General features: G+C 38.6%; 1 protein-coding gene across 1 annotated transcript in view; it reads right to left on the bottom strand.

Moving 5' to 3' along the window:
• Positions 1–13,062, bottom strand: part of TMTC1 (transmembrane O-mannosyltransferase targeting cadherins 1) — a 219,893-nt gene extending 206,831 nt beyond the window's left edge. The window contains 2 exon segments of the mRNA XM_074194798.1: positions 12,753–12,972; positions 12,975–13,062. Of these exon segments, the coding sequence (XP_074050899.1) occupies positions 12,753–12,972; positions 12,975–13,062 (308 nt within the window).
• Between the last annotated feature and the right edge of the window lie 860 nt (positions 13,063–13,922).

The raw sequence follows: 13,922 nt of genomic DNA, 5'->3' as shown, positions 1-13,922 counted from the left end.
TTGCTGCTTTGTCCTATCACTGATCACATCTTGCCCAAACTTCAGCCTTATAATATTGTCATCATCTTACTCCTTAATTTCTGGAAAACTCTGCTCCTTCTGCTCTACCTCTTAGCTTTTCTGTTTTTCCTAAAAGACAACTAAAATCCTACCTTCAGCAAGAGGCCAATTCCAAGTCCTGGTAACCATTTCCTGTCTCAGTTTACTTTTCATCTGCTATGACTTTTATCATCTATGCATCTCACAATTTAGATTATAAACTTGAGGGATTTCAGGGTGGAGCCACAATGGCAACACAAAGCTAGCATGCTCCTGGAGCTTTTCCCCACACAACACTAAATGAAGCCTCTACACAGACATTAAAGAAACAGATCCCACCAAAAAAATTTTAAAAATAGATCAAAGCAAGTTTTCAACTGTAGACATCATGGAGGATCTTCAGTGAAGATCTGTCTCTTTGGGGGAAAGGGGGAAGTAATGCTCAACTGGGGAAAGAGCTGGAAAGCCAGCAGAATGGTATAAGCTACAAAACAGCACAGGTCTTGGCAGCTAGATAGCAGCACAGATCCTAGCAGTTAGGTAGTAAGCCAGCAGGGAAAGTCCCAACCCCAGATGAAGCTGAATGAACCCAGAGAACACTGAGGCAAAAGACAGGACATGGCTGGGAACAAACCACTGCACAGGACATAGAGAAGAAAACAATGTAATGCCGGAACACATATGCAACATCATGACAAAGCAATAAGGCAGGGATCAGACTCCAGTCCCATTACACTTAGCTTGGGTCTATACTCCCTATACTCCAGGACAGAGCTCAAACAACCAAAATGAGCAAAAATGCTACAAGAGCCCTAAGCATAGAAAATCACTACATAGAGGGAGATGAGAAAAATAACATCTCAGAAGAAGAAAATGGTGACAAATTATCTACATGGGAAGTCTCAAAGGAAGCTATGAAATGGACTCAAATCTAAAACCTCACAGAACAGCATAAAAAGGAATTTAAAAACCAAAGAAGAGAAGAAAAAGAAAAATGTAAAAAAGAAATAAGAGCCATGCTAGAAAATTATGAAAAATTGACCAAAGAAATCAACTCCTTTAAAAATAAAAATAATCAACTGAAAAAGAATGGAACTCTGCAAAAAATAAAATCAACCAATTGGAAAAGGAATGTAATATATATAAAAATTAATTGATCAACTGAAAAAGGAATGAAACTCAGCAAAAAGTAAAATTAACCAATTGGAAAAGGAAATACAAAAGTTAACTGAGGAAAATAATACCTTAAAAATTAGAATTGGACAAATAGAAACTAATGAATCTATGAGATACCAAGATTCCATCAAACAAAATCAAAAGGCTAAAAAAAATCAAAGAAAACAAAAAAGTACCTTTTGGGGAAAAGAAATGATCTGGCACTCCCTCCAGGCTAAGGGAGAAGGCCTAAATCAAGGTCACAGACACTCCAGAGAAAACTAGTACTTCCTACTGGCCAGCTGGAAATATTACACTCAGTGAGTAAAGCCTCTAGGGATTCCAATACCAAATCTCTCTGAACCAGCCCCTCCCCAACTCAAGGTCTTAGAAAAATGAAGAAAGGTCAGCGGAAAGGTGGAGCCATAGAAAAATTCTTGGAAGGAAAAGACCCTAACTCAGAGAGACCTAGAACCTCTGAGGAGAATACCATCAGGTCACCAGCATAGTAAGACTTCCTTGAAGAAATAAGGAAGGAGTTTAAAACTCAATTGGAAAATTTGGGAGAGTCAATTAACACCTTGCAACAAGAAAACAAATCACTGGAAAATATAATTGGACAAATACAAAATGAGAATAATTCTCTCAGATCCTCAATTGGGCAAATGCAAAAAGAAAATAATTCTCTCAAAACCTCAATTAGTCAAATGGAAAGAACTGAACAATTAGAAAAGGAGTTTCAAAAGGTAAATGAAGAAAACTCATCTCTAAAAAAAAAAATGGAGTCTGCAGAAACTAATGACTTCATGAAACAGCAAGCTCCTGTTAAACAAAATCATAAAATAGAAAAAATAGAAAATATAAAATACCTCATCAGCAAAACCACTGACCTAGAGAATAGATTGAGGAGGGGCAACCTGAGAATTATTAGATTTCCTGAAAACACTGAAGAGAAAAAAAGCCTAGACTTAATATTACAGGATCCAGTGATAGAAAATTGCCCTGATATCATGGAACCAGAGAGCAAAGTAGTTGCAGAAAGAGTACATTGATTCTCTCCAGAAAGAGATCCTAAAATAAAAACACAAGGAATGTTGTGGCCAAATTCCAGAACTACTAGATAAAAGAGAAAATCCCGCAAGCAGGCAGAAAGAAACAATTTAAATATCAAGGATTCATAGTAAGGATTACACAGGACCTGGCTGCATCAACATTAAGGGATCGAAGAACCTGGAACAAGATATTCCGAAGAGCAAGGGAGCTTGGAATGCAGCCAAAAATCCACTATCCCACAAAGCTGAGCCTTCTTTTTTAGGGGAAAAGATGGACATTTAATGAAATGAAAGAATTCCAAAAATTCCTGATGAAAAGACCAGAGCTAAATAGAAATTTGGACATAAAACAGGAGGTTCAAGAGACACGTGAAAAGGTTAAAAAAAATGGGGGGGGCAAAGAAAAAAAGTGCTATCCAGTAAATTGAAACTGGCTATATCGAAGCATGGGAAAAAGATTCTCAAAACTATTGAGAATTGTAACTCTAACAGAGAGAATATACCTAGCCAGAAGTGATGGACACTCATGACTTATCCATGAGACTGCTGTCCAATGGGATGAAACTGGCTATAACCCTACTTGGGAGAAAGACTCTAACAACTCTCAAGAAGTGTAACTCTATTAGATAGAATATACTTAACTAGAAGTGATGGATACTCAGAATTTTCTATGACTCAGAATGATTTAATAACACCTCCTCCTTAAAAAGGGGGACAGAAAGGACACGGGAGGAGGGAGGGGACTGAGTGGGGTAAATTTCATTACATTAAGAGGTACAAAATACCTATGGTAAAAAAGGGGGAGAAGGGAGGAGATGAGGAAACACTGGACTCTTCTTCTCACCAGACTTCTCTTAAAGTAAACTTACACACACTCAGTTAACTTTAAAAAATCTAACCTTTCAAGTATTAAAAGGGGAAAAGCGGGGGGGGGGGGAATGGAGAAAGGGAGGGGGAGAAAAAAGGGGAACTAACAGAAGGAAAGGAAGGGAAAAAGGGAAAGGGGAAAGAAAGGTAAGGGGGTGGATATAGGAGGGCAAACACACTGAAGGGGGTGGTATTCAGAAACAAAATACTGGGGAATACGGATAAAGGTGGGGGAGAAGGGGAAAAATACAAACAGAGGGAAGATAGCATGGAGGGCAATAAAGAGAATGTGAATAGGATGAACTCTTCCTTAAAATGTAAGCAAATAGCAGAGTGGATTAAAAAACAGAATCCTATAATATGCTGCTTACAAAAAACTCATTTGAAGCAAAGAGATACATATAGAGTAAACATAAAAGGTTGGAGCAAAATATATTTTGCTTCAGATGAAAGGAAAAAAGCAGGGATAGCAATACTTATCTCAGACAAATCAGCTGCAAAAAATAGATAGCATTAAAAGAGATAAGGAAGGAAACTATATCCTCCTAAAAGGTACCATAGACAATAAAGTGATTTCAATACTGATTATATATGCACCCAATGGGATAGCATCCAAATTCTTAGAGGAGAATCTGAAAGAACTATATGAAGACATAGACAGCAAAACTCTACTAGTTGGGAGACCTCAACCTCCTGCTCTCAGATCTAGATAAATCAAATCATAAAATAAACAAGAAAGAAGTTAAGGAGGTAAATAGATTGTTAGAAAAACTAGATATGATAGACTTAAGGAGGAAACTGAATGGGGATAGAAAGGAACATACCTTTTTCTCTGCAGTACATGGCACTTATACAAAAACTGATCATGCTCTATGGCATAAAAACCTAATGATCAACTGCAGAAAGGCAGAAATAGTGAATACATCTTTCTTAGATCACAATGCAATAAAAGTAATAAGCAATATTGGGCCAGGGAGCTACAGACCCAGAACTAATTGGAAACTGAATAACCTCATTTTTTTTTTAGGTTTTTGAAACAAATGGGGTTAAATGGCTTGCCCAAGGCCACATAGCTAGGTAATTATTAAGTGTCTGAGACCAGATATGAACCCAGGTACTCCTGACTCCAGGGCCGGTGCTTTATCCACTGCACCACCTAGCTGCCCCCAAATAAACTCATTTTAAAAAGAATGAGTGGATCAAACAACAAATTAAAGAAAGAATTAATTATTTTATCCTACATAATGACAATAATGAAACAACATACCAAAACCTATGGGATTCACTCAAAGCAACTGTCAGGGGATATATCTTTAAATGTTTACATGAATAAATTAGAGAAAGAGGAAATCAATGAACTAAATATGTAACTAAAAAAATTAGAGAAAGCACAAATTAAAAATCCCCAATTAAATACCAAATTAGGAATTCTAAAAATTAAAAGAGAAATTAATAAAATCAAAAGCAAAAAACCTGTTGAATTAATAAATAAAATAAATAAATAAAATAAAAAGGTGGTTTTATGAAAAAAACCAATAAAATTGAACAGAAAGAAGAAAACCAAATTGCTAGGATCATAAATGAAAAAGGTGAACTCACCACCAATGAGGAGGAAATTAAAGTAAAAATTCAGAATTATTTTGCCCAAGTCTATGCCAATAAATTTGATAATCTAAGTGAAATTTACAAAAATATAAGTTGCCCAGGTTAAATGAAGAAGAGATTAAATACCTAAACAACCCTATCTCAGAAAAAGAAATTCAACAAGCCATCCTTGAACTCCCTAAGAAAAAAATCTCCAGGGCCTGATGGATTCACAAGTGAATTCTACTAAACATTTAAGGAACAATTGGTTCTAATTCTATATAAACTCTTTAGAAAAATAAGGGAAGACGGAACTCTGCCTAACTCTTTCTATGAAACCAATATGATGCTGATACCTAAACCAGGAAAAGTTAAAACAGAGAAAGAAAATTATAGACCTATCTCCCTGATGAATATAGATGCAAAAATATTAAATAAAATCTTAGCAAAACTATTACAACAAGTTATCACTAGGATAATACATCAAGTAGGATTTATCCCAGGAATGCAGGGTTGGTTCAATATTAGGAAAACTGTTAGTATACTCAATTATATCAAAAACAGACCTATCAGAAATTATATAATCAGATCATCAGAGTCAAAACAAAGAAAATTATAGACCAATCTTTTTAATGAACATTGATGCAAAAATTTAAAGTAAAATTTATCAAACAGATTACAGCAAGTTATTACTAGGACAATACACAATGATCAGGTAGGCAGGGATGGTTCAATGTTAGAAAAACACTCATAACAACTGAACATATTAATAAAAAAAACTTACAGAAATCATGCGATTAACTCAAAAGATGCTGGAAAAGCCTTTGATAAAAATGCAATATGCATTTCTACTAAAAACACTAGAGAATATAGGAATAAATGGTTTTCCTTAAAATATTAAGTAATATTTCTATAAAACCATCAATAAACATTATATGCAATGGGGATACATTTGGAACATTTCCAATAAGATCATGAGTGAAACAAGGATGCCCAATATCACCATTATTATTCAATAAAGTATTAGAAATGTTAGCTTTAGCAATAAGAGAAGAAAAAGAATTTGAAGGAATCAGAATTAGCAATGAGGAAGCAAAGCTTTCACTCTTTGCAGATGATATACTTAGAGAACCCAAGAAAATTATCTAAAAAATTACCTGAAACAATTAACAAATTCAGCAAAGTAGCAGGATATAAATGATCAGCATTTCCATATATGAACAACAAAGTCCAAGGCAAAAGATCAAAAGATTGAAAGAGAAATTCCATTTAAAGTAACTGCAGACAACATTAAATATTAAATCTATCTCCCCCAATAAGTTGGAAACTGTATGAACACAAATTACAAAGTACTTTTTACACAAATAAAGTCAGATAGAAACAATTAGAAAAATATCAATTGTTCATGGTTAGGTGGAGCTAATATAATAAAAAATGACAATTCTATCCAAATTAAATTACTTATTAAGTGGCATATCAATCAAACTGCCAAATAACTATATTACTAAGGTGGAAAAAATAGCAGCAAAATTCATCTGGAGCAACAAAAGGTCAAGAATATCAAGGGAACTAATGGAAAAAATAATGTAAATGAAGGTGGCCTAGTTCTACCAGATCTAAAACTATACTATAAAGTAGCAGTCATCAAAACTTCCTGGTACTCTTTAAGAAATAGAGTAATTGGGGCAGCTAGGTAGCCACAGTGGATAGAGCACCAGCCCTGGAGTCAGGAGTACCTGAATTCAAATCCGAACTTCAAACACTTAATAATTACCTAGCTGTGTTGCCTTGGGCAAGCCACTTAACCCCATTTTGCCTTGCAAAAAACCTAAAAAGAAAAATAGAGTAATAATTAAGTGGATTAGGATAGGTTCAAAAGAGACAGTAGTAAAAGACTACAGTAATCTACTGTTTGTCAAACTCAAAGACATTAGTTTCCGAGATAAGAACTCACTATTTGACAAAAATTGTTAGGAAAACTGGAAAACAGTAAGGTTAAAAACTAGGCATAGACCCACATCACATACCCTATACCAAAATAAGATCAAAATGGGTATAGGATTTAGACATAAAGGACAATATCATAGACCAATTAGCAGATCAGTTAGTATAGATCTGTCAGAATTATGAAAAAGGGAGAAATTTATGACCAAGTAAGAAATAGAGTACATTATAAACTACAAAATGGGTGATTTTGACTGTATTATGTTGAAAAGATTATGCACTAATAAAACAAATGCTTCCAAAATTATAAAGAAAAAAGAAAACTTGGAAACAATTTTCACAGCAAGGGGATTCTGATAAAGGTCTCATTCCTAAAACATATAGAGAATTGCATCAATTGTATAAAGTATCAAGTCATTCCGCAACTGATAAATGGTTTAAGATAGAACAGTTTTCAAATGAAGAAATTAAAGCTATATATAAAATCATATGAAAAAATGCTACAAATTATTACTAATTACAGAAATGCAAATTAAAAGAACTATGAGATACCACCTCACACCTATCAAATAGGTAAAGATGACAAAAAAGGAAAGTGATCATTGTTGGAGAGGTTCTGGGAGGACTGGAACATTATTACATTGTTATTGGAGTTGTGAACTGATCAAACCATTCTGGAGAGTAATATGGAACTGTGTCCAAAGAACAATAAAACTGATCATACCCTTTGACCCAGCAATACCAATACTAGGCCTATATCCAGAAGAAATCATAAAAAATGGGAAAAGTCCCTCATGTTCAAAAATATTCACGGCAGCTCTTTTAGTAGTGGCAAAGAATTGGAAATTGAAGGGATGCCCATCAATTGGGGAATGGTTGAACAAGTTATACTATATGAATAGGGGATTTTTTTTTGTTTTGTTTTTTTGCAATGCAGTGGGGGTTAAGTAACTTGCCAAGGTCACACAATGAGGTAAATTTTAAGTGTCTGAGGCCGGATTAGAACTCAGGTCCTACTGACTCCAGAGCCGGTGCTCTTTCCACTGTGCCACCTAGCTACCCCAGTGCTATATGAATGTTATGTAGTATTATTATTCTATAAGAAACCATGAATGGTCAGACTCTAGAGATTCATGGAAGGAATTATAGGAACTGATGCTGAGCAAAGGAAGCAAAATTAAGAGAACACTGTATACATTAAAAACAACATTTTGGGGGTGGCTAGGTGGTGCTGTGGATAGAGCACCGGCCCTGGAGTCAGGAGTACCTGAGTTCAAATCCGGCCTCAGACACTTAATAATAACCTAGCTGTGTGGCCTTGGGCAAGCCACTTAACCCCATTTACCTTTCAAAAACCTAAAAAATTAAATAAAATAAAAAATAAAAATATTTTGAGTTGCTCAACCTTGAGGACCTAGCTCCTCTCATTTCAGGGAACTCTTGGAGACCTGCTATGGACAATGCTATCCACATTCAGAAGAAAAAAAAACAAAACAAAACTTACAGAATCTGAATGAATACAACATTCACTTTTTTAAAATTTCTCTTATGCTTTCCTTTCCTTTCGCATGGTTTTCTTTCTTTTCCCTTAATCCTAATCCTTCATATGACTAATTTGTAAACATGTTAATCACAAATGTGCATGTACAATATTCTATTCATAGCTGAAGGGAGGGGAATGGGAAAGGAGGGTGGAAGGAACTTATGTAAATTAAAAATACGTATATGCATGTGGATAAATGTTGAAAACTTTCATAATATAATTAGAAAAATAAAATAAAATATGAATTTAAAAAAGATTTTTACTGACTAGTAAGAAATTAAATAAGTATTTTTAATTCTTTACTTCTTTAAAAAGTATGAAAAAGTTTCCTTAAACAACTTAATAGTGCCTTGATTATTCACTGGATGAAGACATCGCACAAGACATATTTAATAATTTGCTGAAGGGCTCAGTCACATGCTTTAGGTCTATATATTTTTCAAGTAGATAAAAAGGTCTGAGATGAGACTTAAGAAAAAGCCAAACATCTCTAGCAGCTAAGGAGAAAATCTTCAGATGTAAAATAAATATTTCACACCCTAGAAAGGCTTTAATACCTTAATAGCAAATGAAGAGGCCAGCAATAAAAGTGAATGCAGAGGGCATCCGACTACATTCATATGATTGTCTCTAGTAACCCATCTACAGGTAACATCCAAAGAATTTTGTTAAGTTTAAAAAAAGAAAAAAAGATTGTTCATTCTAAGGGGAAATGGAGTTGTTTATAGAGGGAAAAGACTTTCAAACAAAAACAATGTGTTTAAAAGAAGAGTTAAGTCCTTTGCAGTACTCCAACTAGGGGCAGGCTAGCAAATGTTTAACAGATGCAAGTTGGACATACTTTTAAGTTTAAACTGTATTAATAATGCTTTCTTTAAAACAATAAATCAAGTCCTGATTTTGGAGCTAAAAGTTAGTTCAAAAGCTGGTTCCAGAACATTCCTGACTCCAGGTAAAAAAGAGCACGGAAAAAATCAATTCAAGTAGTAGCTAAAATGGGGAGAAAAACTGTAATTGCCCATCAAAGAATGAACTAGCAAACCAGTGAGATGATAGTATGAGAGACTGCCCAGTCTTGGATGGTGACCAAAGGCCAGTGGCAAAGTATCCTACTCAATCTGATCCAATAGCCATTGTCCAGTACCCTGGCTCACACTCTCCAGAAACAGCTACTCAAAGGTAGAGAAGCCTCCTACACTTGATGAGGAATCAGCATAAATATCAAGTGATATGCTCAACTTAACCTGCTAGCAGATTAGCCCAGTCAGCCAAGATACTATGTTGTAAGAGTAAGCACAGCTAAATTACAAAGTGACTCTTTCATAATATATGATAAAAAATATAAAAAAAAATATTCAGAGCTGTACAAAACAGAATGTGTGGTCATGGTAAAGACCATAAAATAAATCCAAGAATATTACTAAGGACAATCATCTTTGAAACCTGAAGAAAGGCATTAAAAAATGCCTTCCAAATGTAGCCAGTACAAACAGTAGAAAACTCAAAGATCTTTGATTCTCCTCTACTATTTCAAAAGCAACTATATATGTACACATTGCTTCATGAATATCTGCTGTGAAAAATTTTATTAGAGATGAAAATTCAAAGGAATTCTTAACTCATATGCAGGAATTCTTTTTTAAGAAGAAAAGGACTACAGTTATCATCTGTGCCTTCTCTCCTCTCAAAAATAAAATTAGCACAGACTGATGATCTATTTTCTCACCTTGAATTCAACCCCAATTTCAAATACACACACACACACACACACACACACACACACACACACATAAATTAGTTCCTTCATAGCAACAGATGTCATGAACCTACTTGCATTCCACTGTAGGTACCAATTTTTTTCTGTGAATGTATTTATGTCTTGAAGACATCTATCAAGATCGATTTTTTAAAACAATATATACTTTGAACAAATTATTTTACCACACAGAACCTCAGTTTTCCTCTTTCTTAAAATGAAGGCTAGAGTATCTTCTAGTTCTAAATTTCTGTGATGCTAGGATGTTTATTCAGTGAACTAAAGAGTCTTTTTTTAACTTTAAGACAAATAAGTTTAAAACATTTAAAGGTTTTTGCATAAATAAGATCTTGCTTATCAAAGTTGGAAAGTTTAATATGATGGACCAGTATCTTACAAGTATCTTAGAAGATGTAAAAATATCTTAGAAGAAATAGTTAACTTTTTTAATTTTTGCAAGGAAATGAGATTAAGTGACTTGCCCAAGAGGTAAGATTTGAATTCAGGTCCTCCTGACAGTGCTGCAGAGCTGACCCAGAAATGATTTACTTTATGCTTTAAAACAGGAATAAAAAAAAAAACAATCACTTTAAGCTATTGTATTTAACTATTTAAGCAAAAGTCTTAGAAACTTTTCCTCCTTACATTTAGAAGTTTATTATTCTTGAAAATAGAAATCAATATTGCACTATAAGTGATTTAAAAGAAAATCAATCAAAGCTATTTAAAATTCAGGCAAAGCAAATTGAACACAAAGGTGTTTCTTTTAGAGAGAAGCCTCCACTGATTTCCTTCCTATTGTTACTTCCTACCACTACTTGTTGCAGTGAATCCTCTCCTTATCCTAAAACAGTCTAAAGCAGTTTGCAAATTGAAATAAATCCATAGGGAACTTGGATCTCCTGTTTCTAAATGATTGCTTCCTTTCCTCCCAATTTTTTCCTATCTCTTAATTTATTATCTCTGACTTTTGATAACTTACTACTTCCTGCTTCCTCTTCCTCTCCTACTCTTTGTCCCATTACCTCTGCTCTTTAACTACCCCTCCCTAAGTCCTCATGCTTTTTTCTGCCTTCATCCTATCCTATATGGATATAAGGAATCTTTTGAAAAGAAAAAGTCTCAGACCTTTTTAAAACATGCTTCTTGAAGCAGGAATGAGAGTATTGCTAGTATTGTTTTACTAACTGTAAAAGTAATGCTAATGAACGGGGAAACAGGATTAACCATGCTGACATATTTGGAGGCATAACACAGGATTGGGTTTTTTTTGTTTTGTTTTTAAGAAGCTTTAAATAACAACATGGTCAGGCAACTTTTACATCATTGTACCTTATTGGTTCTTCTTCTCAAAGTAGACCATGACATCAGGGAGGTGATGCCATGACATGCAGGTGAGTTGAATTTGAGTGGAAGGGTGTCACTGTGCTAAGTGACCAGTCTCACTCTCTCCTTCAAGGATCTCATAAGTCAGTGTCCAGATGGCCCCTGGATGAGAAGCAAGGTCCTTCTGACTCCAGGACTGATGGTCTCTCCACTGCATCGCCTATCTGCCCTGTCACACTTTAATCCCGGTTTTAAAGAATACACTATCTAGATAAGTAAATAACTTTGTAAGAAGGCATCATTTCTCTTAAAACACATAATAAATGCTCTTTCCAAAACACGATAATGTTTTTACTTTTTTATTTTTTTTTTAATTTTTGCAAGGCAATGGAGTTAAGTGACTTGCCAAAAGCCATACAGCTAAGTAATTGTTAAGTGTCTGAGGTCGAATTTAAACTCAGGTCCTCCTGACTCCAGGGCAGGTGCTCCATCCACTGTACCACCTAGCTGCCCCTGTTTCTACTTTTCAAAAAGAATAGATTTTATGAGAATAAATGGAGTCAAAAGCCTTTTGATTATTGCGATGCTTTCCTTTTTTCTAAGTCTTCAGTTTTTGCATTGCTGCAAAAGCAGATTTTTGAAACTTCCACACAAGATTTTTCATTATCATAAAGTAGAGTTCCGGATATACCTTTTAGAACGGGATTAGATATACTATCGCCAAACCAACGTTATTTCTGCAGCCTCCTTCAGAACCAGGAAGAGACCAAAGCCAAAAAGGGGGAAAAAAATAAGGATTATAAAATGAACAAAAGGTAGTAGCCTATCCCTCAAGCCAGATCTCTCATTTCATTCGGGCATAAAAGCCCACCTTTAGGGAAAACCGGTGTGTGCTTATGAATTATTTACACCAAATGTCCATGGTTAAGAAAAATCAAATTGAGGCTCAGATACAATAAAACCCAGATCATCTCCACCTTCCTGCATTCTTTGGCTTTGAATTTTTAAAAGCTTGATCTCCTAGGTTGAAGAGGTTTTGGTGTGGGGGCCAAGATAAAAAAAAAAAAGAATTCTCTTCCTGCAAAGATACTACAACTCGTTTTATACCTAAGAAAAACTCAAGGTATTTGCTTCCCTCCTCTCGAGCCTGTGACATCACAACTTTAATTTGCAGTAAATCGGCAGCCCCTGCACACCTTACCCAATCCCAAAACGCATCTCCCCTTGCCACCTCCTGTCACGCGAGGGGATGTTGCGGTGACAAGCGCCGCGCACCCCGCTAGTCTGGCACCGCCACTGCTCCCCAAAGAAAAGCGGGTCTGAAAGAGCAGAGGCTCGGGGGGCAGCTCCCGTGCGGCTCCCCCGGGTCCCCCCTCACGCTATCCCGGAGCTGGAAGGCTGCGCCGCGGGTGCACGGCAGAGTCGGGGGTCGGCCAGCCCGCTACCAGCGCCCCGGGACGCTGCAGCCCTGCGAGGCGGGACTCACTTGAAGGTGAGGACGCAGAGAGGACGGTAGGACTTGTGACTCGTGTTTTCGGCCATGCCCTTGCCCCAGAAGTCATTAGCGAAGATGCCCCAGCTCAGGGGCGCGGGCGCCCGGACGTCTGGGTTGTTCACAATTGCCCACACGTCGTCGTGCACGAACTCGCCCGGCAGGGAGTTTCCGTAGCACAGGCAGCAGACGGCGGCCAGCAGCGCCGCAGCGCCACGGGCGCCGGGCAGCGGCCCCTGCGGCGCCGGCCCGAGGGGGCCCGAGCCCCGCCGCCGCCGCCACGGGCACCGCCGGTCAGCGCCATCCTGCCGCGGCCGCTCCGCAGCGTCCGGCATCCTCCCCGCCGAGGGCTCTGGCAGAAGGCAGCGCCAGCAAGCCGGGAAGGACCATGGTGCGCGGGAGCGGACCGCCTCACCCCGCCGCCACCGGGACCCGCGCCTGGCCGCAGCCCGGGCAAGTTGGTCCAGCTGCAGAGCCGCCGCCGCCGCCGCCGCCGCCGCCGCCGCCGCCGCCGCCTCCTCCTCCTCCTCCTCCTCCTCCTCCTCCTCCTCCTCCTCCTCCTCCTCCTCCTCCCGACCCGCCGCGCCTGCGCAGCCCCGCCCGCCCGGGCCGGACTGCCCTTCCTCCGGGCCGCGCGGCTTGGGCGCTCCTGGCTGGCTCCACACGGCTCTGCGGAGCCCAGGGAGCCGGGGGCACCGAGCCGCCTGCCCTCCTCCCCGCCCCGCGCCCGGGAGAGGCCCCCGGAGCAGGCTCCGCGTGGCAGCTTTGTCTCGAACGCGCGATCGATGCCCCGGGACCCGAACGGTTCTGGGTGGGCGGGCACCCGGGACTGGGGGGCAGAGCCCACGTTCGGGCCCATCTCCCTGTGGTGCTGGAGCCGACCCAGCAGCTCCCCAGAGAGCCCCGCAGCCGCGTCTCCCGGCAGATGCCGGAAAGGCTGTTCCACAAAGCCAAGAGAAGCTGTGCCAAGGACGCCCTGTCCCGCGCCTCGGTCCGAAGCCCAGCCCCTGCCTGGCAGTTTGTCCCGGGGCGATGGGCCTCGGCAAGAGACGGGGGAAGGAGAGTTTAGTGGAGGCACGAAATTTACTTCTCTTTTCTATTTTGGTCTTGAGCCAAATTCTTGATAAAGTCAAATAAAGAAGAGAGGGAGGGAGAAGGGAAAGA

This window comes from Macrotis lagotis, chromosome 7 (genome assembly GCF_037893015.1).
Source record: "Macrotis lagotis isolate mMagLag1 chromosome 7, bilby.v1.9.chrom.fasta, whole genome shotgun sequence".
Lineage (NCBI taxonomy): Eukaryota > Metazoa > Chordata > Mammalia > Peramelemorphia > Peramelidae > Macrotis > Macrotis lagotis.
The sequence above is the reverse complement of the archived record's forward strand: the minus strand, read 5'-3'. Positions and strand labels throughout refer to the sequence as shown.